A 22,501-nucleotide genomic window follows, 5' to 3' on the forward strand; every position below is an offset into this window, starting at 1 on the left:
TTTTTGCCATTTGATATGGAAAAAAATGTTTGGCACCAAGTGGGAATTCTGACTCCAAACTGGCTCTGACTACCGAAATACCACTCAACCACAGTTTCACTTCCCAGCTCAGTGAGAAAAAGAAAAAACTTACAGCAGCTACCCACAGCAGAAGTGTTTAGCAGTATATTAGTAGTTACCACCTATTTTTGCAGCTGGTATTAGCAATACTAGCAGTCTGGCTTATTTAGTTCAAGCACCTTTCTTTAAATAAAGAGTGAATTTTTTGCAGCAAATCAACGTGAGAAGCGCAGTACCTCTGAGGCTGTGCTCCATCAAGATGAGCTGTCACACAAGGCACAGACAAGTTCACTACGTTTCCTACCCAAAATAGAGTCTGTGGTTCTCTTGAAAGACCAAAACCCATGGGAAGAAATACACGAGACGCTGTTATTTTGCCTTGAGCATCATTCCTGGCACAGAAGAGGGAGGAGGGCAGCTGGGCACTCGCTGCCCAGTGGGACAGTGCTGCTCTGGAGATGCTCTCCCAGCCTGGGATGAAGCTCCCACCCAGCTCCCTGCACCTTTCCAGGTGCAAAGAAATGCCTTGCACTATCTCTGTCCTGCTCCCAGCAGCGGTTTCGCTCTGTGCACTTATATCATCACTGCATTTATTTATTTTATAATTATGCAAGATGCCTCAGCCATTCCATGACATGGGCTGGGCTGTCTCTCACTTGCACCAGTTGAATGTGACTATGAAATTTTAAGACCAGAAGAAATCATCTGGTCTGTCAAATACAGTAACTAAATAGAGAAGAGATAGCCCAGGAAAGAACATGAGAAGAGTCATATGAAATCAGATGCAGGCCCATGTTTTTTGCATCTTTTGCCAGGACGCTCTGATGTTTACATGGCTTGTACCTATCTATGAGCCCTTTTGTTGTTGTTACGCAAGTCCCAACTGCAGCTCATCCCCTTTTTTCATTACAGCCTTCTTTACCACTGATAAAAATATTAACTAGCATTGGGCTGCTAACCCGTTCCAAAGGAATTCCCCCCAGTGCCACTAGATTGCTTGTTAACAATTAGACTGAGATATCTTGATAAGGCAGGATTTTACTCCTTTGATGGGGGCTGTATTGATTCTGCACCACCCTAACTGTTGAATTAGAAATACTGGGTGATGCTCAGTCAAACATCTCTGCAGGGTCCAAATTCAGCAGCGCTCTCACAATTACCAACAGAGTTATAATTTCATCCAAGTAAGGAATACCAAGTGCGTTTGACTAAGCTTGCTAACAATTATACCGTCAAGGTTTCCATTTATTATATCCTGTCTATTAAAGCTTTTATCAAGAGAAGGTCAGGCAGGCAGCTCGATTAATCTGCCCGCAATCACCGGCAGGTTGGGCAGCTGGGAAGGTGCCATTTGCTTCCTTTTTTTTTTTATTTTTAAATTGAAAAATGATGGCTTTCTTCTTGCTTTCTGAAACACCCTCATTTTCCAGCATAAAGCCAACATAGCGTCAAACCAAGCCACAACCAGCCTGCTGCCCTGGTGCAGCCCAGCCAGCCTAAGCAATGCCCAGCATCAGCCCTCTGCCCCTCAGCCTCTTGCCCAAGCTTCTCCAAGTTTGTTGGAGCTGAAGTCTGAGCATCCTTTGAACACGAGGCATCGAACCAGCCGTAGCAGCACACAGCACCAGCCTCCGCTTTCCGCAGAGAATCTAGCATTTCACCATCCAGAAGTACGCGGGGCAGTCCTGCGTCCGCAACATCAGAAGCCTGGGTTTCACTCCCAGCTCTGTGGCGTATCCCTGCCTCCTCTCTTACCTTCCCCACACAGCAAAAGAAGCATCTGCCCATCTCTCAACATGAAGCATTGCAGAACACCCACAAAAATTAACCCTCAGCTCCATGCAGGAGAGGAGGCTAAACTGCAGGGTTGCTTGCCACGTAGCCCAGAGCTAAAAAACACCCTGAGAGATTGATCTGTACCCAGGTCTGCTTCTGCATCAGATACTTCTCCTGATTAAAAAGGTGCAGAACTGCCGTTGTTCCACTCGGGAACGGGCACAGATATGAAACCAGCCTTTCTATTTAGGGCCGGTGCAAACGTCTTGGCAGGCTGGGAGGAGATGGAGAAGAACTAGGAGGGAAAAGCTGACTGAGATGATCAGAAACATGAACAGCATAATGAAAACCAAGGGTCAAAGCCATTCTCCACAAAATCGAGCTCAGCGGTGTACGATGTCACAAGCAACTCAGATTTTCTATGCGTGATTTTTTCCCTTCCATACAAATTGTGGGTTTTCATTGAAATAACAAGAATTGGGAAGGCTTTAAAAACAAAATCCTATTTACAGCCAAAACAAATGTTAGACAGTTTGCTGGTTAATGTTTAATTTCAGGAAAAAATGTTTTGTCCTAAACCTAACTTTTGATGGCATGGCAGTGCCAGCGAAAATATGTCAGCAGCTTTAGGAAAGATGAAAGCAATACAGTGACATAGTATTGGTTTACAATCCCGTTCCAGTAAATTGATACAGCCTTCTTATTTGGGAATTCCTAGGAAAAGTCAGGGCCTGTAGAAGGGAATGGCTCTGATTTAACTTAAGTAGGTTCACTGGTGGCACTAAATTTTACAGACAAGACCCAAGCTTGGAGCCAGCATCCCAAGAGATGTCAACGGGTCCTTCTTCACTCAAGATGCTAACTTGGGAGCAATAACTATCACAAGGTAAATGCCAACACCATTAACATCCTTGCTATAAAATCAAGTAATAATGATATTACCCAAAATCTACATGCATGGCTGGTAAATCAAGTCTTGTTCAGGCGTGGTGTGTGGAAAAGTTCATGAGAGAGCATGTGCACTGGTTTTCTCCTAAGTGGTTTTCTCCTAATTTCACGTTTCCCCCTTGAATGCACTGGCCACATCCATCTGCTCAGCTGCCCCCAAACCCCAGCAGTGCTCACATCCACAGGGGCTTGGCATTTTTGGTACAAGTAAATCTTTCAGGAGCTGAAGCCCTTTTATGCAACTGGGAAACACGGATTGCATCGCTTGCTCTGCTTGGTGACAGCTGAAATGGGTCCTGGCTCACGGGGCAACTGACCTAACTACTGCATTATAGTATATAAAAAGAACATGAAAACAAATGGCACCATCGCCATCATTTTACGAAAAGCATGCCCTGCTTAGGCTTTCCAAAGAAGAGCTGGGTTTGCCTATGGAAGGAGGGGTCCTATCTTCACATCCCTATCAAAAATAAGCAAAACGGGGACAAGCAAGTCTTTTCTATTAGCAGAAAAGAGTGAAAACAAATGACTGCTTACCTGCAGTAAAACCAAGGGTATGAGAAGCAAACAAATCAAGGTAAAGCATGAAAAGAGAGAAGCTGTGTAGACGCTCACACCCAAAAGAGGGAGGCTGGGTTAACGAACAAGAATTAGAGCTGCTCAGCTACGAGAAGAGATTTGACCTAGTTGGTTTGACTGAAACCTGATGTGAACATCCACATGACTGATTTTAAGAATCACTGAATATAACCTATTTAGAAAAAAAGAGGTAGCTAAGCAAAAGGGCAGTTCCACTCTAGGTCAAAACGGCACTGGGTTTGACTCAGAAAAACATAATTCCTAGTTGTTATGGGTCGGCATAGGAACTGCGTGGGACAGTATCAAATACTAGCTGGTATATACTGCCTATCAGCAAGTCAGACCAGAAAATAGGACATGCAACCTTTTAATAAATAAACAGAAAAAGAAGCCTCTGAAGTGGAGGGCCTCCAGTTTCAGCTACATGCACTGAAAATCTCTCACTAGCAATGCTAAAACATCCACTAAGCTTGGGAGTTTTACTGGTGGCAGCTCTGTAGCTCTAAAAGTGCTACATCCAACATGGGGAATCCTGTACTGCTTTGACAAAAAAAGAAGCAGTTACAGAATTACCTGCTTAAATCCAAGTGCCCCCAGCTTAATTACATTTATGTCTATGCAGGAAGAAGTTCATGCTGGAAATGTGTGTACTGGGTGGTTTAAAAACAGCAAATGCCACACAGCTGAAAACAAAATAGAAAATATGAAATGGTGACTAGAAACTGTCAGAGAGTATTTTATTAGATGGCAACACAAGCACTCTTCTGAAAGGCCACAGTGTTTAATGACTTGCTTTTGTGAGCAGTGGAAAAACCCTGTTCTCCTGCAGCTTTGTGCTCCAGGGTTGCTTTATCCCTGTCAAATACGATGCAGCTTCTGTCAGGCATTTTCCCTGGGACCAAGGCGTCCCTAATGCGCATCTCCTGACGCTGAACTGTATGGCTGAGCTCCTGCTCAAGGCTTTCACCCAACCTGGGCAACCATTCGGGTCCCTAACCTCCACCCGCCTACCTGTTCTCACCAGTATAGAGGAACTTGATATCCTTGAGGCCTCTGCCTCCCTGCTAAACCCCACTGGGGCTGGGGTTTATGGGGGGGCTGCCAGGCAGGCGGTGGCATAAGCCACGTGCACTTAACGCACCAGACTAACGACCTTGCCCAGAGGAACCACGTCCCAGCACGATGCTGCCATGCGGCCAACAGCACTGCGAGGCGCAGTGTGCCACCCTCCTCCTCTGGCCCCCGGTTTTGCAGAAGGGAACACACTTGGCACTGTCGACAACTTTTCCCTTAGTTTAAAATGCAGAAGTCTACGCAATCCATGGAAAGGTAACAAGAACCAGAAGTTTTCCAGTTTATATCCACCTTACAGGTGCATGACTCAGTATACTGCAAAGTCAAGATTAGGAAAAGCCTCAGTCCACCACAATCCAGCTATTCTCCATCTTATTAGCATCATGTCTAGTTCAACTGAGAATCAGCAACAGGCTAACACTCAATGTCACTCACACTGCTGTACGAAGCGAGGTTGTTGAGAAGCATCAGCCATCTTATTAGCTGAATCCTACGTACCAAAAGAGGGGTTTATGACCGATTTAAGCTCTAAATAAACATTTCCTTGCTAATTTTCATTCCCATGCACTGCCTTTTTGTAAGTGTTTGTGAATCATTATCAGTTCCAGTTGGACTAGATGATCATTGCAGGTCCCTTCCAACTGAACTATTCTATTCTGTTCTGTTCTAATTTTGCTACGTGGCAAATAAATACTTAATTTGCACCGAACTTGGCCCTGGCTGAGCTAAGAGCGATTCCCCCTAGGGCGCTTTGCAACATGAAATCAGAGCAAGGGCTGCTCACACCCACCAGCCCCGCATCCCCAAACTTCTCTCCAGAGAATCCCAGAGTCTGAGGTCTACTAGTCACCACGATGAACATCTGCCACTGAACACAAGGCAACTGATCCCCGTAGAGTCAAGAGCACCCTCTATGAACCCCAAGACCTGAACTGGAGTCAGGGGAGACTGTTGCAAATCTCCCACGAGCCCTTGCAAGCCAGAAGTCACCGAGTGACCTGCAGACCACATCAGGCTGCTCTGGGGAGCTGCTCTTTCAGCTGCTGATGCCTGAAAAGTGCAGCCACCGCTGTCAGGATCTTGGCCAAACCCCTCAGAGCCACCGGCAACTGGCATGACAGAAGAGCCTGCAGGTAATGATCTCTGTCCAATATATATCACAGAGATTTCTTCTGAGATAGCTTTACAGGAGCAGGCACACTGAAGGTTGAAAGATTTGAATGGGTCTCCTTTTCAAGTGATATAACTGTTGCTGAGAACATTTACGATCTTGAACTTCAAAGCATTAAAATCTCTCAGGGATAAGTGGGGTGTCCGATATCCATTCTGCTTCGGTGTCAGGAAAAATCTGTTTCCTCTGTGATAGCAGAAAACTGCATGTAAATCTTCCAGAGAGAGAGTAGAAGCCACTTCTTGATCATGATGCAATTAGCTGCACAGCGTAAGAGGAGCGGTACAGCTAGCTGCTGAAAGCCAGGAGGGCGCAGATGCAAAGCAGGAGCCCTGGCTCCGCTGTGCCTGCAGAAATGCCGTCCCTGGGGTGAACGTGGAGCTATTAGAAAGGTCCACAGGATTCCTGATCCAGCACCTGCATCTCTCTGAGCACTTAGGAAGGACCTGGAAGATATAAAGCAAGGAGGAGCAGTGGCTTTTCCAGTGAATGGGTGCGGTCCGTAGGTCAGCTTTGGACCATCGGTGCAGGTGAAGACCAGCCTCGAAGCCCTTGAGGAGAGCTGGAGGGAGAGGAGGCAGCGGGCATCCCAGCCGCTGGCCCCAAGGATACTGCGGAAGGGGAGGATGCTCAGCACGTCTGCCCGACTGCAGGGCTCATTAAATGCTCCCCCCCCGCCCCCATCAAGCATACCAACCTCCACATTAATTCAGGTGGAGCGCTAGGGTGGCCATGCTCGGGGGATGCTGCAGGCTGGATGGTAAAGTGGGCTGCTGCCTGCAGAGCTCCTTCCCTCTTTATTGCAGGACTTGGAAGGTCTGCAAGAAATGATGAAGAAGAGCCCTGCCACAGAGATACGGCCCTGCAACCAACACCAGGGAGCACGCAGAGAAAGGGTGGCTGAAACGGGGATAAATGTCCCCAGAAGTCACCGCGAAGTGCGGGCTGGAGCCGTCTCTTCAATCCGGTTTCCACGTAGCTATTCGATGTCTGGCTTCTGTATCCTTCCCCAGTCCAACCGATTGCTGTGAGCAAGTCATGTACGCATGTTAAAAATGATATCATTTATAAAGGGTCATGACAACCTTGAAAATACTGTGGGCGTCAGAAAGGACAAGTATGATGGGTAGAGTACCCCAGCCAAGGAGCAACCGGTCCCTTCCGCCTCCATCCACTTACATCTTATAAGCAAGCTCTAGCAATTAAACGGTAAGAGAGCTGATTGCCACAGTCACATTTAACTAAAGACCTTTGTCCTAGTAAATTTAACAGCACGAATTACTGTGCTGTATTTATGAAATGCCAGCAAAGCCAAAAGATAAACCACAGCATGAAGCTAAGGAATTTTTAAGGCACATGGTTAATGAAAGCTTGTCTTGTAAATCTATGATTATAACCCACCTCCCCTGAGAGCCTCTCTGATTTTAATTGGCAGCAACACAATTTTTTGTTTAGGTTGTTAACTATTCCCTAAAGCAATGCAGAGTACAGCTCCCTGCTCTTGACTTAGTCCTGCAACGTGCACAGCGCCTGCTTTGAGATGCCAAAATTGACGACAGAAACTTTCAGTAATGGTGACCATAATAGACTCAGCTTCAATCTATTGCAGGACTGGGAAAAACAAACAAATACACGACTACTATTTAGATTTAAATGGGGGGGGGATGATTAGAAAAAGTGAGAAAGTTTGTTAGAAAGAAATTAAAAGCAGCAGGTGGAAGGGGAAGAAAGGGAAGAAAGGGAAGTTTCCATGGCACCTGTTAGCATATTAGGGCCTCACACAAAACGTAACACAATCAAGAAAGGGTTTAAGACACGGCCATCACAAGGCAACATAATTAAGGGTGCAGCAAATAACGCTGCAGGAGTAAAAGGAAATCCTTCAAAAAGTAAAAATTGTATCTAGATGAGAAAAAAAAAAACAAAACAGAATCTTGGCAAATTAAATTTAAAGCCCTAATAAAGCATACAACAAAAAAAAATCTTTGGAGGAAAAACTCATAAATTGGGCCAAAAAAAAAAAATTCTAAAACTTTAGAAATAGGTAATCTGCCAAAGAATCTGGAAAAGTGAAAGAAGATTGAAACGCAACAGAAATATTTAAGGAATGCAAGACTGTAAAAGAAAAGATAAATCCAGCTTTTGCCATGCTGTTTGCTAAGGAGAGATTTATGAAGGTTCCCACACCAGAACTGTTTCATATACAGAATTAGTCTGAAAAATCACGTCAGAAGGAGAAACGTTAGGACAAAAATCTAGAAAGAAAGAAAGAAAAAAAGAAATAAAAAATGGTGAAATAAGGGGAAGCCTTCTTGTGGGTTAATAACTGATCACGATTTAGGGCGCCAAGGATAGCAGTAGATGGTCAGGTTTTCACAAATAAGAGTTGCAGGACCCTGCCATGCGATAAATGGGTTATATTCATAAATGGCCTGAGAAGGAGGGGAATAATGAAGGGACAAGTTTGCTGAGCCATACAAATTTATTCAGAGTATTCAAAGTAATGCAAAGAGCTTTGGAAGGCTCTCTTGAAACTGGTGTCTTGAAACACCGTGGCAGTTGAAATCCAAGGTCAAGAAATGCAGAGTAATGCACAGAAGATAAGACAACCATAGCCACGAGTAGCGATGGGCTCTAAATGAGATATTGCCACTCTGCAAAGAGTTCTTCGAGCCATTTTGGACAGTTCTCAGAAAATGTCAATGTAATGCTCATCAACAAATATAGAACGGTCTACAAAAAAATAGACAATTAAGTTATTTTGGGAAAAATGCATTCTGGAAAGCAATTCAAAGAGAAGAGCAGAGGCGGCCCATTCCCTTGACTTGCTTCTGGCTTTTTTTCCCCTCCGGAGAGTGGCATGAAGGTCTGGTTTTCCAAGGCTCCCTTTTGAGTTTCAGGCTCGATTCAGTCGCAGAGCTGGAGGGATTTCTGCAGCTGCTGGCCCGTTGTGGGTAAGTGCTCCGATGCCGAGAGCAGTCTGCTGCTGGCAGGTAAAAAGGGGTCAATCCCAGGGGTCTGGCTCTACCAGGACAGCGTTCACAGTCCTGTCCCCACCACCCACAGGTCCCCATGCTTCTATGAAACCTCCAGCGGCAAGAAGTTGGTATTCAACCATTAAGAAGCTGGGAAGACTGCAAGGCCCTTTTTTTGGATGAGTTCCACCCATGCTCCAAAATTAAAAGCTGATGCAAAAAAAAATGTATCATTATCCATCTCCGTGACAGCTTGAGTGAACCGAACTCAGCCCGGAACGAGGAATAACACTCATTCCAGGCATAAAAAATAGGAAGATCCATCAGAAAGAGAAGTGCTGTTAAAAAAGAGGTGGTAATGACATACCAGAAAGAAACCAGCTTATATTTTTAGAAAAAGGAAAGAAAAACCCAGTTAAAACAGCAATTTCCAGGAGAGGAAATCAGACTAACGTACTGTGGAGAGACAAACAGCTCCTGATGACTGCAGTGAACGGCAACAGAAAAATCCTGACTTTGCACCCCTATTTGTTTGAGCATGGGCAAATGAAACTCGAGACCTAATTTTTTTTTTTTTTTTTGCATTTCTGAAAAATTGTAGCATTTTTATCCATCCTGCAATTGTGTCTTTGCCCCTCACAGCATTTCGGCCATCTCATAATTGTCCCTCTAACTCCTCCCCAGGCCATTTAGGTCCTTAATTTTTTGTTGTTGTTGTTGTTGTTGCCTCAGGTTGCCAGGAGAGCTGACATCTAAGATGTGGAAGAGCAATCAAGAGAAGATCATTTGGGCAGGGACCGAGGAAACAGGAATCAACTCATGTCCTCCCCGAAGAGCTCTAAGTACTGCACACATAGAGGGGTCCATGGTAAAACTGATGAGCCCTCACTTTCCTGCAAGGAGGAGAGCTTTGTGTCCAACACGGGCAGATACCATTTAACAAAAACTTCACATCAGGTTGGGTTTGTCAGAAATACTTCTCAAGCTGTAGAAGTTTCTCCATCCCTGACGTTCTTCACACCAGCACACGTGGTCCAATAATGTTTGTTATTGGAGACAAGACCGTGGTTGCAAGTGCCTGCTGGGGACATTGCCCTGGGGCTGCCAGCCTACTGCCTTGTGCAGGACGGGGTCAATATAGTTGGTTGTGTGTCTTAGATTTGCACTTTCTGGTTTTTGGAGATTTGAACTGGAAGCTCAAATGTGAATGGCAAACTAAACTCAGAATTAATTACAGTTTTGTGCGTAGAACTTGTTATTCACAACAGGAAAGATAAAGCAAACCCAAAGAATAATACATTACCAATACTGTCAGAGACACCATCAACTTCAATATTTCAAGCTGTTCAGTTTAAATGTACTTTTGAAATAGGAGAGTCTGAAATTCCCCTGCCAAATTCTTTATAGGATCAAAGAAAAACACTTCGCCAGCGTCTGCAATTCTTTGAGGCGCCTTGTCCCTGCATGCATTTCCCTGCCACACATACCTCAGACCAGAACACTTGTCCCCAAAGAGACTGCAGATGCAGATGCATCTGCATATGTGATGTATCTGTCTTCATGGTCCCACTGAAAGGCTTAACTTGGCAGAAATGGAAGCAGGTAAAATTAAAGGCTGAGAAGTTTACTTGGTACGTGAACCAGATTTTAGATACGTTGATAAGTAGAAGGGATTTTATTACTAGCCAAAGCAGCTAGTTGATTTTGTTTGCATATTTCAAAGAAAAAGAAAAGCATGACAATTTGTTAATTCAGAGTGTTTGGGACTGTATTTTTAGTTAATAATAAATCAAAATTAAGTTGGCAATTATCAACATGAGTTGGATGAAACTGAGTTGTATAGCTAACAGGAATCATATCCTAATCCATTAACCAGCGCAGCTGGGAGACACTTCAAGGTAAGAAAGGCAGATAAAATAAAGTACAAAAGGGACGCCTGAGGAGATACTTCTTCAGAGTTTTCTCCCAGGGTGATGTTTCTGGATGCCTTATTTCTGCCAGGCTAAGGTAATCAATGGTATATAACGTAGTAATACAAACCATCTTTTCCATTCAAACAAGAACTGATGTTCTGTCATAATTGTAGCGTAACCAGTCAAAACCTAGTCTAATAAAGTGGTAAACGGGCTTTACCTGCTCTGAAAATCACCACCGCCACAAAAGGTTCAAAGGACAGCAAGGGACCCTTTGCTGCTCTTCTGCTGCTGAGCCCTGGGTGGCAGGATCTCACCCAGAGGGAGGAGGGCAGGCTGCGGGTGCGCTTGCAGGACCAGCAGACACAAAGATCTCCACTCCATAGAAATGGAAACAAGCTCTTTTCTATGTGTGCGCCCCAGCTACAGGATTCCCAGGCAGAACATCCACAACAACTTGCAGACAGGGGGGAAAAGGAGAAGGCTTGGAAATTTTCACTTCTTGGGACTACAGAGCTGCCCTAAACACAAAGGGACGGTCGGGGCAGATGCTGAGCGGCACGGACCGATTTACAGCGATGTAAGCAGAACCCAGCATCGCCTCCTCACGTACACCAGCGTCGGGAGTATTTACGGAAAGCTACCGATGCTGCCTGGCCCCGACACAATGTGCTCCAGCACTATCTGCTGCAGACATCTCTCAAGTTCGTATCGGAGCAGACGCAGCCCACGGATGTGTTTTGGGAGCAGCCTGACAGCGGTTTCCCCACCCTCCTAAGAGCCATTCCTGGCAGAAGAGTCGAGGAGAGTGGAGAAGGTCCGCAAGGGCAGCGGTCCAAAGTATCGCTACCAAAACCTGCCCACTCCTTGCCCAGATGACCATGCGGTTTTCGTATCGATAGCACTCCTGCTCAGTCCATCAAGAAGTCTTGCTGTCACCGGGTAGAGATAAACCCAAAATATGGTGGCTCACCATCGGTGGGCAGAAGATGCAATTCAGAGAGATGTGGGAAAGATCTATGCACTTCAAGGACACCACGTGGTTCACCGCATCCTATTGCTGGTCCTACAAGGACTACATTGATGGGCCCAAACTCTGAGCCCCACAATGAGGCCCCAAACTTGGAGTCAATAACACAACAGAAGTTACCGTAGACAAAGTACTGAAAAAGCATACTGCAAAATTACAACGGAAAAAAATTTTATTATTCCGTCCTGTAGACTTGGAGGTTATTGCCAAGTTGCCAAGCACAACGAGAACGGTTTAGGCTGTGACCACCTCAGGTGCTTAAACTACCGAGATCAAACCCAGCCTGGCCAGGGCAACACGTGCTAGGATCGCGTTGCCCAACTGCCGTGCAGACGTACCTGGAAAGGCTTCAAACCATCAGTGTTTACTCTGGCAGTTAACTGAGAGTTTAGTCTTTAAAAAAAAAAAAAAGAAAGAAAAGACCCAAGCAAACAATTTGTCTCCCTAAGAAGATTAATAGGTGCATTTAAAGAAATCAGTCTGTAGGCTTAATGAGAAAGAGGCAGCAAAATCCTAAATGTGAGACCTCCTACAGTTTTCAGTCCAGCTGTACAATCAAATAATAGTTTATGTAACTAGGATTGGAACAAAATAAATTAAAAGTAATTTCATGTTTCATCACAGGAAAAAGTACAGTTCAGAGTCAACGTGGAGAAAGATCTAGTTCAGCACTGCATTTTCCCCAAGCCTTTCATAAGCTTTGTATTATCAGCTGATTTGGGGGGTTTTTTCACAAGAGGAAGGCAAATTACCAAGTCCCTTAAGAACTTATTATACATTTCCAAATTTCAACTATTCCTATTTTATAACTCATAACTTCACATATCTGTAACTGAAATGTTTTCTTTAGGAGATGAAAGAAAAAAAAACCACGCTGTTTTTCCTAGGCTGCAATCTGTTTTTTCTGGTTAAAAAAAAAAAAAAGTGGTTAACAGCTACAACATGTCAATCTTTGAAAGTAATTCCCACACACAATTTCATCCTTTTGCAGACATTAAATATGGCAAAATCTCTTCATACTCCTCATGTCTAGACTGATGAAGGAAGGACACAAACCACAGACAGACTCTTCCTCATATTGGGGAGCTCATGGTGTATCCAGCTTGGTCTCACGTGGGCTGGCGAGAGGGGCAGGACCCCATTTAATAACATTTAATATCCATTTAATAACAGAAAAAGTCATGTCTAACATTCACTTCACGCTCATGTACAACTTCCAAGGAAGGAGCACCCTGAGACCATGTCAGGAAAGGTCACATACTCCAAGCATCTCCTAACAGAGCTCAAAATCCACAAATCAAGCCAAATTCCAAAACAAATCCCCACATTCACAATGCTACAGTCCTCAGGAGAGCACCGGTCCTGCAAAGGGACGTCCACTGGAGCCAGGCTCTGAGCTCGGCATCAGCCTCATGTCCCGCTCAGCAATTGGAGAAGCCTGTGAGCTCCCACTGCCAGGAAAGACTCAAAATAGTCTAAAAGGCATTATTCTACTGGCAGGGGAAAAAAAAAGGAAAAACGGTTCAAAGGTTGCTCTCAGTTATTGACATCTGGCCTCTGAAAGTCTCCCTACCCTGTAATACCCTACACAGACATCTGTGCCTCCGGCACCTGGGGTCGGATGGAGGAGGGTGTGCCAACCTCAAACAGACCGGCTGAAATATGGAATTTTGTCACATCTGTACCAGGCAACATTTTGGTCCAAGGTGACTTTTTTTCTCTGCGGCCTTCAGAGGAGCTGTCAAATCCTCATCTGAAAGCTATTCAGCATGGGAAACTGCTTTGACACGTCTGAGAAACCGTGGTCCCTGGCAGGTCCTGGAGCCAACTGAAGAACAGTTAGTCATATCTGCTCAAAGAAACTCAAAATTCACCACCATTTCAGGCAGCATGGATGCACTTTCCCTTTGAGCCATACAGTATCTGCTTGCTCTAGGTTGCGTTATAACTGTCAAAAAAGGGGGAAACCCTCTGAGAAGAGGGCAGGAGATGCTCTTCTTGTGGAGGGCAGCTAAGCATGCTCAGGCAGACAGCTGCGGGCGGCACAGGCAGCAAGCCACAGGCAGGAGACGGCAGCCTGCACCTCACATGGGGGTGCAGAAGCTGCAGGACATCGCCGGCTGAAGTCACAGCACAGCACTGAAGCCTGCTCACGGAGAATGAGAAAATGCCAAGAAACACAGGGACGGCCTCGAAAGTCTTCAGGGAGGAGGGAAACAGCTTCTCATTGGTCAGAGAAGCCTGTGCAGAGCTTGCTGCAACTCGGGAAGTCACGACATAACTGCGATGCAGTGAGAAGACTCGGTGTCCATAAGATGTCCCTTCCTTACCTCCTGTAGCACCTGCTGCCTCGCTGGCAACGTGGAGGAGAGGGGCATGGTGGACAAGGGTAGGACCGTCACATCATCTCCAAAGGCTCAGCTTCGAGTCCTGACCCACGTGCCCCTGCTGCGTCCCAGCCATGCAACATGCCCCATCATCTGGCTGCAGAACCAGAAATGGGTGAACATCCCAGTCACCATTGCTCCCTGCTGCAAAACTGGCTGGCCAGGATGGCCCAAGTCCAAGACTTTGAACGCAAGCCTGGGCTTGAAGGTGTGGTTATCCCTCAGGAAAGCATATGGAAGTTAAGCCACAGCTCCATGTCAGGAACACATGGGCTACCGCAGGCAAATCAAAGCTGCATTTTGGCTTTGCAAAGTAGAGTATCTCATTTAAGATCTCAGTGGTTACCTTGTTAGTGGGACTATACGACAGGGTGTCTAATGGTGTCTACCAGTAGGTAATGGCCCAGAGGTCTCCTCCGGCTCTGTGCTCCTGCCTTTGCCCACCAGTACCCTACACACCCCGTTACAGTCACTTGGCTCTTGGACAACTGAGCCCACCATCACAGCAAACACTAATGGTCTCCAAGTGGAGACGTTCATCTTGGTTGCTCTGGGGTAAAGGCTCTTCCTATGTCAGGAAGCAAGAGGAGGACAAGGGCAGGCTGCTGAGGCAACCTGTAAGCAATGGGTTTTCAAGAAGGACCGCTGCCACAGGAGACACTAAGGACAGGGAAAGGAGAAAGGTCTGGGGACTCTGATATTCAAGAAACAGACTGGGCAGGAGAGGGGTTTTTTTGTTGTAGCTCTTCTTAGAAGATGCCTAATGCACTTTACCACATTAAATATACACGCATTTTTCCTCTATAGACAATGACCTAGAAACACAACTAAATCATTTTCGACAAAAGAGAATGCACCAAACTATTTAATCACCTCTTCAGGGGGAATAAAGCCAGTGTGAACAGCTAATCTGCTGTACATAGCAGAAACTCTGTTTGGGGCTGAGGAAGACTATATTTTAGGAGGTGAAGCTTTTATTTAAGCTTTGTGTGATCATATATCCCATCACACCCTCTGGTAAACTGCTGCTACACTTATTTATGCTCACTGTTTACATACATTTCACTGCCATTGGGCTAGCTTGGACCTTTAAACTCCAGATTTTGTTTTACCTTTGTTAGCCATCATGACTGAATTTACCCCCCAGTGCCAGAAGTCAGGTTGGATGGCATACCATCGCTTTTGTCTCAAGCCAAACTATGTCACTTTTAGAGAGAGAGAGAGAGAGAGAGAGAGAGAAATTGCATTCTGAAGCAGCTTTTCTCGATGTGGTGGATGATGTTCCTATGCCTCTGAGCAGCTCAGCATGGGCAGGGAGCTGCTGTCTCCTGCCCCATGAACCCACTGCCCCCAGTCTGTTAATGGGGCCAGGGTCTATCTTTGATATCAAACGCATGCTAGTCAGCTACAAAGAGGCCAAAAGTCAGTGAGATACCATCATCAGCATAGCTAAGTCACCTTTGACATTAAATATGAGCAAAGTACAGGTGAGGAGCCCCCCAGCCTTGCTGTAAAGCACAGGCCAGCATTAATAGACTGCAACAATACTGCTCTCTCTTGTTGGAGTTGCTGGGTGTTCTCAGCAGGGAGCCAGCTCACTGTATTTTTAAAAACTTTTCAGCATCAGTGACATGAAAAGCAGTACAGCATGCCCAGCAATGACTGACAGGCTGCGCAGCAGCACTTTGGGGTCACGCCGAAGCTCAGCACCTCCAGGCACTAAAAAAGACAAAAAAACCCTGTTCGTAAGAAGAGTCGTGCCCATAGATTGATGCAAAAATAACAAATCTGTCATTCAAACAGACATTTGAAAACACAGTGATGGCTCAACAGCGACAATCTCAATCTGAAGAAAATACGTGCAACACTCATAACAGTTTACAATGTGTGGGACCGGGATGACCATCAGCACTTGCTGCCACTCACCAGCCGAAAAAAACCCAAGCAGCATCCAGGAGCAGAGGCGCTCATCAGCAAAGACGACGTGATAGTCTTATTTCTGCATTTAGTGAAAAAACAGAACGCCTTTGCCGTGGAGCCCATTTCACCCTACCAAGCTACCTGCTCTTAGGAAATGCTGTTTGCAGCCTGACTGCCTGTCACATCCTTCCAAAGGTGCATCTCATGCGCTAGGAAATGAGTTTGATATTGCAACAGGATTACTAGAAAAACACCCTCAGCCGACGGTGAGCCATAGTGCCAGCCCCAGCCGGGGAATCGGTGAAGAAGGCTGCACAGAGAGGCAGGGTTTGCGGCAGGCAGGCTGTATTTTTCTGTCAGGTAGGTGTCCAGATGCACATCGAGTATTCCCCAAACCAGTATGAACTGCAGGAATATGCCACAGCACTGAATACTTGTTTGCGGTGAATTGGAAACATAACGGGAAGCATTAAATATGTGCTCAATTCACACAGCAGAGAAAAGAAATGGTTTTATTCAGGCACGCTGGAGAAGCAGAAGCCAGCCCATCGCGCCGCTCGGCACGACCCACGGCGTGAAGGGACGCGCCGGCCCCAACGGATGCGGTCACTGGAGTTGCGGCACCACTCCTGAGCGTCAGCAGAAGAGGCTGACCAACAATACTGGGGATTTCAGCGCACAAAAAGTGGCCCTGCCGTAGCTGCAAATTGCGCAAGAAGGAGCTGAAGGGTCCTCCAACTTTTCAACCAGCATGAGCCAACAGAGCGAAGGAAACCGACCCTTCCAAATCCTTCCACATCTATCTTTCTGAGCAGAAGCAGACACCGTAGGTACCTCCCGGAGCCCCTCGCACAGCAAAAGCAAAGGGTAAAGAGGCATGTCTTCAGCATAGCATCCAGGTTGGTTTCAGCAGTGAGAAACCCTAACCTGTGAGGCGGATTGCAAATCTGTGTATTTGTTTTGGAAATAAAGGCATTAATATTTGATGACAAACATTTTGAATATTGATGAGCACATTCACAGAAGAGGTTTTGGAGTTACTTAAGCACCCAGAATTGTGCCATCTAAATTCAGTGGCCTAATGGCTGCTGTCAGAGTTATCAAAAGTATGTAAAACACCGCTTGCTGAAGGGAAGATGCGTTGCAGCTGACACTGCCTGCCCATCACGGGAGAGGAAGACAAATTGAAGCCCAGTGGGATATTTAGCACCGCAAATATTTTGACTTGATCCGTCAAGTAAGCCATTTTGTACTCCTCCTTTTACCTTTTATTTTGCTCACACAAGTTCTATGAGCTTGAAATGTTGCATAATTGTTCTTCCCCTTCGCACTTAAACCCAGCCTCAGCTCCCTCCTCACCCTCTTACAGCGAATAAACTAATACTTACTAAGCGTTGGGTGCGTGGCAGGCTTTTCCAGAGTGCCAGACCACAGTTCAGCAAAAGGCCAGGAAAAATCTGTTTCAATATTTGAGGAAAAGGTTTTCCAGCAATGCCTCTGACAGTAACATCTCTGCACTGTCCCGCTCAGGGCTCAGTCTCTTTGGAGACAGCAGCATACGGAAACAAATATGGAGCTGGCTCTCCAGACAAGTGCAAGCCCTGTCCATAGCCTGGTTTTCTATCACACAGTCTTGTTTTATTTCTAGCACGGTCATATGAAAATGGACATCGACTGCTCGTTTCTGCAAGCTTGTGAAAAGTGCCCATTTAAAAAGAAATGGGCAAACTTGGTGGTGTTTTTTTAAATTACTTTTATGTATATACTTATTACCTATTATTGCTATGGTACTTATGGCAAGAAAACAAGCCAATACCCAGCAAATGCAAGCAAGCTACCAAAAGGGCAGAACAGAGCATCTGAACTGCGCTAACATTTTTTCCAAAGTTACGTTATTTTCTCTAATTTGGAGGGCTGCTTCTTTCAGTCCTGTTTCTACTATACTCTTTCCTATCACCTGATTTTTTACTTCAAGCTCCACCACCCGCCAAACAGACTGATGCTAAATGTATAGCAGGGTAAACAGGATCAACACTTGACTTGCTGTTCCAAGCCAAGCAGAGGCCTCAGGGGAGCGCTCGCAGCACACGCGGGAGGTGCTACCGCTCAGTACTGGAAACTTCCCTTCTTGGTCACTTCAAGACCTTCAACTCGCAGCAAGCCTACCTTGAAGCTTGAGAAATTGTGGTGTATTCAGTAAAGCGGCTTCTTTCTCACGGAAAACAAAGGCCCCAGCGGTCTCTGCCGGCGTGCCATGGGAGAAGGCTTCCTCCCGACCTTGAAGCCCAGCAGCCAGCCCGGCTGTTTGCAACATGCATCTCCCAGCTTGGGAGAAACGGTGATGCTAAAAGCACTGCTGCTCCCACTGACAGCCCGTTTATTTGTGGCCGGTCCTCAACGCTTCCCAGGAGACCGACCCTCTTCCCCACCCTCCCATCCTTCAGCCTCAGCTCATGCATCCAGGCATCAAAAAAAGTCTATTACGAGCTCCGCAGCTGAGCAGCAGACAGACCGAAAACCTGAATGAATCGGACATAAATCAGGCACAGACAAATATGATCAGAAACAGCAATAAAGTCTCTCTTCGGGATACCAGGAAAACCATCCACGTAAAGCACCATGCTCCAAGCTACGTTTCTAAACTTGGGATCGTCCCTGCTCTGCCACAAAACCCCTTTTCATCAATCCATCAACTGCACCGTAAAATGAGCTTGTCCCTTTTGCTTAGGGGGTCTCTTTGGAGGAGCAGACCAGGACTCCACCGCCAGGCAGCTGGAAAGTTTCCAGTCCGAATGCATCCGCAACCAATTCGTGTTCCTTTGATCCTATGGGTTAATAACGCTCCATCTTTTCATCTCCTTTCAGGAAACAGAGGCTACATTTGTCGGGGCAGACTAGCAGCAACCCTTCCCTCCCTCCTCTGACTCAGCAGCACCTTGCTCAAGTACCAGAGCTGGGCACAACCCCCCTAGGTGAGATTCTAGCAGCGCCTTGCGCAAGGGTAAGGTCTTCTCATCTGCGCTGAAAATGCCTCGCCTGATGCAATCCTGCACCACGTTTGCCTTTTTCAGAGCTGCACCCCGCTGGCACAGCCCAACCGTCTCACAGCCGAGCACTGCACCCACCTTCCCTTCATCCTCCAGCACCGCCGCTCCCCGGCTCTGCTGCGCCTCACCCAAAGCACACAAGCAGAAAATCAAAGTTTATAAACAGTGGTAAATGTTGCAACCCGGTGAGAAGACGTTACTTCTGTAGGACATTTTCTACTCTCTGAAGCCTCTCCGCGGCGTACACGGTTTCTTGAAAACAATTATTACGAATTTAAACACTAGACCCCAAAATCCAATGTACCACATATATATAAGGTATTCAGACTATTTCCCTGTATAACACAAAGCAAGCCGTGAAAAACTACACAGAAAAGTAACGTCACTACGATTTACATTGACTTGCGTACAGATTTAAGTTACTTAATTCAGAAAAAAAAAAATATTACTGCCCAAGTATTGGGAGAAATTCACTTTTCCTTGTCACTTGGGATTTCTGGAGCAGCACTTTTTGCACCGCGCACTTGCTGCTCGGTCAGCACGAACCATGCTTTACTAAACCTTTTACAACATCTGGTCTATCTTACATGCCCACTCCTGCATCTCACGAAGACGACTTTCTTCTCGAGGCCTGTGTTTTGCCTTCACTTCCACTTTGTTACCCTGAATTAAAATCCCTCAGCGTTATCTCAGCTCCCCACACCCCTCCCACACTCAGTTTTTAAACACTGGTACAGATCAGCATCTTCCCCATCCCACCACCGCTCCGCAGCAGCCTTCACTGCCAGCCCGCAGAGCCTCACGCGGCCCACCTCTTTAATTACGTTAATTAATTGCAAAGGAGGGCAGCTCCCCGGCAGCAGCTCCCCTGGAGGGGCAGGAGCGTCAGCTCAGCATGCAAGGGCTCGAGCATGGCCAGCAAAACCAACCCGGTGTTTCTGGCAGGAGAGGAGCGAGAATGGTCAGCGCTGCAGGACTGTGCTCCTTCACCCCACCAGCCCCGTGTGCTCCAAGACCCCCAAAGCCGCCGGGACCCCCAGCCCTGGTACAACAGCAAACGCAGACCCCGGGCAGTAATGGGGGAGCCTCGCGGCAGCGCCAAAAACGGACAGAAACGACAGATCTGCACGGCTCCCTCGGCTGATCTTGTTACTCCGGCCTAAATAGCCCTGCAGGTATTTCATTTTAAATTGTTACGAGCAGACTAGGAACAACTTCTCGCTGGCAGAGTCCGAAGCAGAGGGGTTGGTGAATCTTTAGTAAGGGGAACTGGAAAAAAGGTAAAGGAAAACAGGCACCACTTCACTCAAGGGTATTTTTTCATGCTCCTTGTGTAAAAGCTAGCAGAGGTTTTACAAAGAGAAGCCTGCCCACAGCTCGGCCGCCTTCTAGGATCTCTGAATCCCGCCTGGATGCTAAGGTGCAGCCTGCAAGCAGCGATTGCAGCCCACCGGCTGGGAGCGAGAGGAAAGCACTGCCAGGCGAGACCGCAGCCTCCCGTTCGGGCTCCCGCTCGCGTTTTCCTCATTTGAAGTAACGCGACGGGCAACACAAGCAGAGCTCATCGCTGCACGGGCGAGGCGGAGAGCCCGAAACACCGCCGCCTCGGCCACGCACCGTAGGCAAACTGCCCGCCGAGTCCCCCGCATCCCTCTGTGCAACTTTCTGCTCCTCGCATTCATTTTTCCAGATAGGGTGATATTTTAAGATCAGCTTTTTTTTTTTTTTTTTAAAAAAGGAATATCTCTAATCCCACGCTCTCTTCCCAAGCATCTCCCTCCCGGCTGGCGCTGCCTGGCAGAGGGAGAGCGGTTCGGCGTGGTTCCCCGCGAGCTTTTTGCACCGACGACTCCTGGCAGGGCTGCACGTCCCTCCTGTTACATAACGGCCTTCCCCGTTTGGTGCCGGCTCCGGTTGGGGTGACCACGGTTGGGGTGGCCGCGTTCGGGGGGCTCGCTCGCACGCCCCGCTGCTGTCAGCCGCGTGCAGCCAGGCACCGTCCCCCTACCCTAACCGGGGCCCCCACGCCAGGCTCCCCAACCCCAAACCACATCCCTCCCGCCTCCTAACCCCGCTCCCCCTGCGGCCACCCCGGCCCTCGCTGCTGCACCTCCGCCCACGGGGCAGCACCCACCCTTCTCCTGCCCCCCAAACCACCGCACTCCTCACCGAGGGCAAGCCGTCCCTCTCCCGCCCCCAGCCCCAAACCACACCCTTGCCCTCCCCCCAGCACCCACGGGGGTCCCCGAGCTGCCGGCTCCCCTGGGGTGCGCCCCCCCCCCCCAGCCGTGACCTGCCCCGGGCGCCCCGCTCTTCTCCCCCAGGCCCCGCTCCGCCTCCCTTCCCTGCCCGCACCCCCTGCCTTCTCCCTGCCTGCCTGCCTAACACCCCCCCCGGCTGCAGCCCGCTCTCCCGTGGGTCCTCGCCCTTTGCACGCCCCTCTCCCACCCCACCTGCCCACCTCTACCCGCCACCCGAGCGGCAGCTCCCCCCCGCCTGCCCCGCAGCCGCCCGCCGCGCCCACCACCAGCGCTCCCGCCCTCCCACCCCCCACCCCGCCCCGGCACCCACGCAGCCGCCCCCTGCCAGCAGCCACAGCCCGCACCCGCGCCCACCCACCCGCAGCCCCCACGGCCCCTCTGCTCCCGCCCGCCCCGCTGCCCCCCGCGCTCTGACCTGGGCCCGGGCGCGGGCGCGCTGCCTGGGAGCTGTCCGCCGCCGCCCGGTGCTGAAGGCGGCTTGGCGGCGGCGGCGGCGGGCGGCGGCGGCGGGGCCCCGGCGGCGGCGGCGGCGGCGGCGGGCGGTAGCTGCCCGTCGTCGCCGCCGCCCTCCAGGCTGGCCTCGTTGCCCATGGCGGGCCGGGCGGGACCGCTCCCTCAGCGCAGCGCCGCCTCCGCCGCCATCAGCCCCGCGCCGCCATCGCCGCCTGCCCCCGCCGCCCCGCGCATGCGCCGCCCGGCCCGCCCGCCCGCCCGCCTCGCTCGCGGCCGCCGGGCACGCGCGCCGCCCGGCCAATCGCCGCCCGCCGCCCCGCCCTCTCCGTCGCCTCCCCCTCCCCACCGCCCCACCCCGGCTCCCGCCGGCACGTGCCCCCCGCCCCGCGGGCGTCCGCCGGGACGGCCAATGGCGGCGCGAGGCGACGGCGGGCGCGCGGGGGCGCCCCGCCCCGTCAGGCCCGCCGGCCAATCGGCGCTCCGCAGCGCCCGCGCCCGCCAGGGGGCGCCCCGCGGGGCTCCCAGCCCGACGGGCACCGAGCGGCCCGTCTCCCGTGAGGTCACGGCCCCGACGGCCAATGAGCGCTCACTCCCGCATGAGGTTACACCCCGATAGCCAATGAGCGCCCGCTCGCCCATGTGGTCACGGGCCGGCGCGGGATGTCACACGGCAGCGAGCGGGGAGGCTCCCCCCTCCCCTGTGAAGCCAGGCGCTGCCCCGGGACGTCACACCCTGCCGGCCAGTGAGCGTCCCGTGCCCTTGTGAAGTCATGGACTGCCTTGGGATGTCACGCCCTGCCAGCCGATGGGCCTCCCGCTCCCTGTAAGGCCACAGGCAGCCCCGGGGATGTCACACACCACCGGCCAAGGAGCACCCTGCTACCTCATGAGGTCACTCACTGCCAGG

General features: G+C 49.1%; 1 protein-coding gene across 1 annotated transcript in view; it reads right to left on the reverse strand.

The window, feature by feature from the left end:
* The window catches only part of BSN (bassoon presynaptic cytomatrix protein), a 97,310-nt gene extending 75,511 nt beyond the window's left edge, over window positions 1-21,799 (reverse strand). Inside the window, exon 1 of the mRNA XM_049826738.1 lies at window positions 21,557-21,799. Coding sequence (XP_049682695.1) covers window positions 21,557-21,732 — 176 coding nt within the window. The 5' untranslated portion in view covers window positions 21,733-21,799. The remainder of the gene's footprint in view (window positions 1-21,556) is intronic.
* Between the last annotated feature and the right edge of the window lie 702 nt (window positions 21,800-22,501).

The sequence above is a fragment of the Accipiter gentilis genome, chromosome 23 (assembly GCF_929443795.1).
Source record: "Accipiter gentilis chromosome 23, bAccGen1.1, whole genome shotgun sequence".
In the NCBI taxonomy this organism is placed as follows: Eukaryota; Metazoa; Chordata; class Aves; order Accipitriformes; family Accipitridae; genus Astur; species Astur gentilis.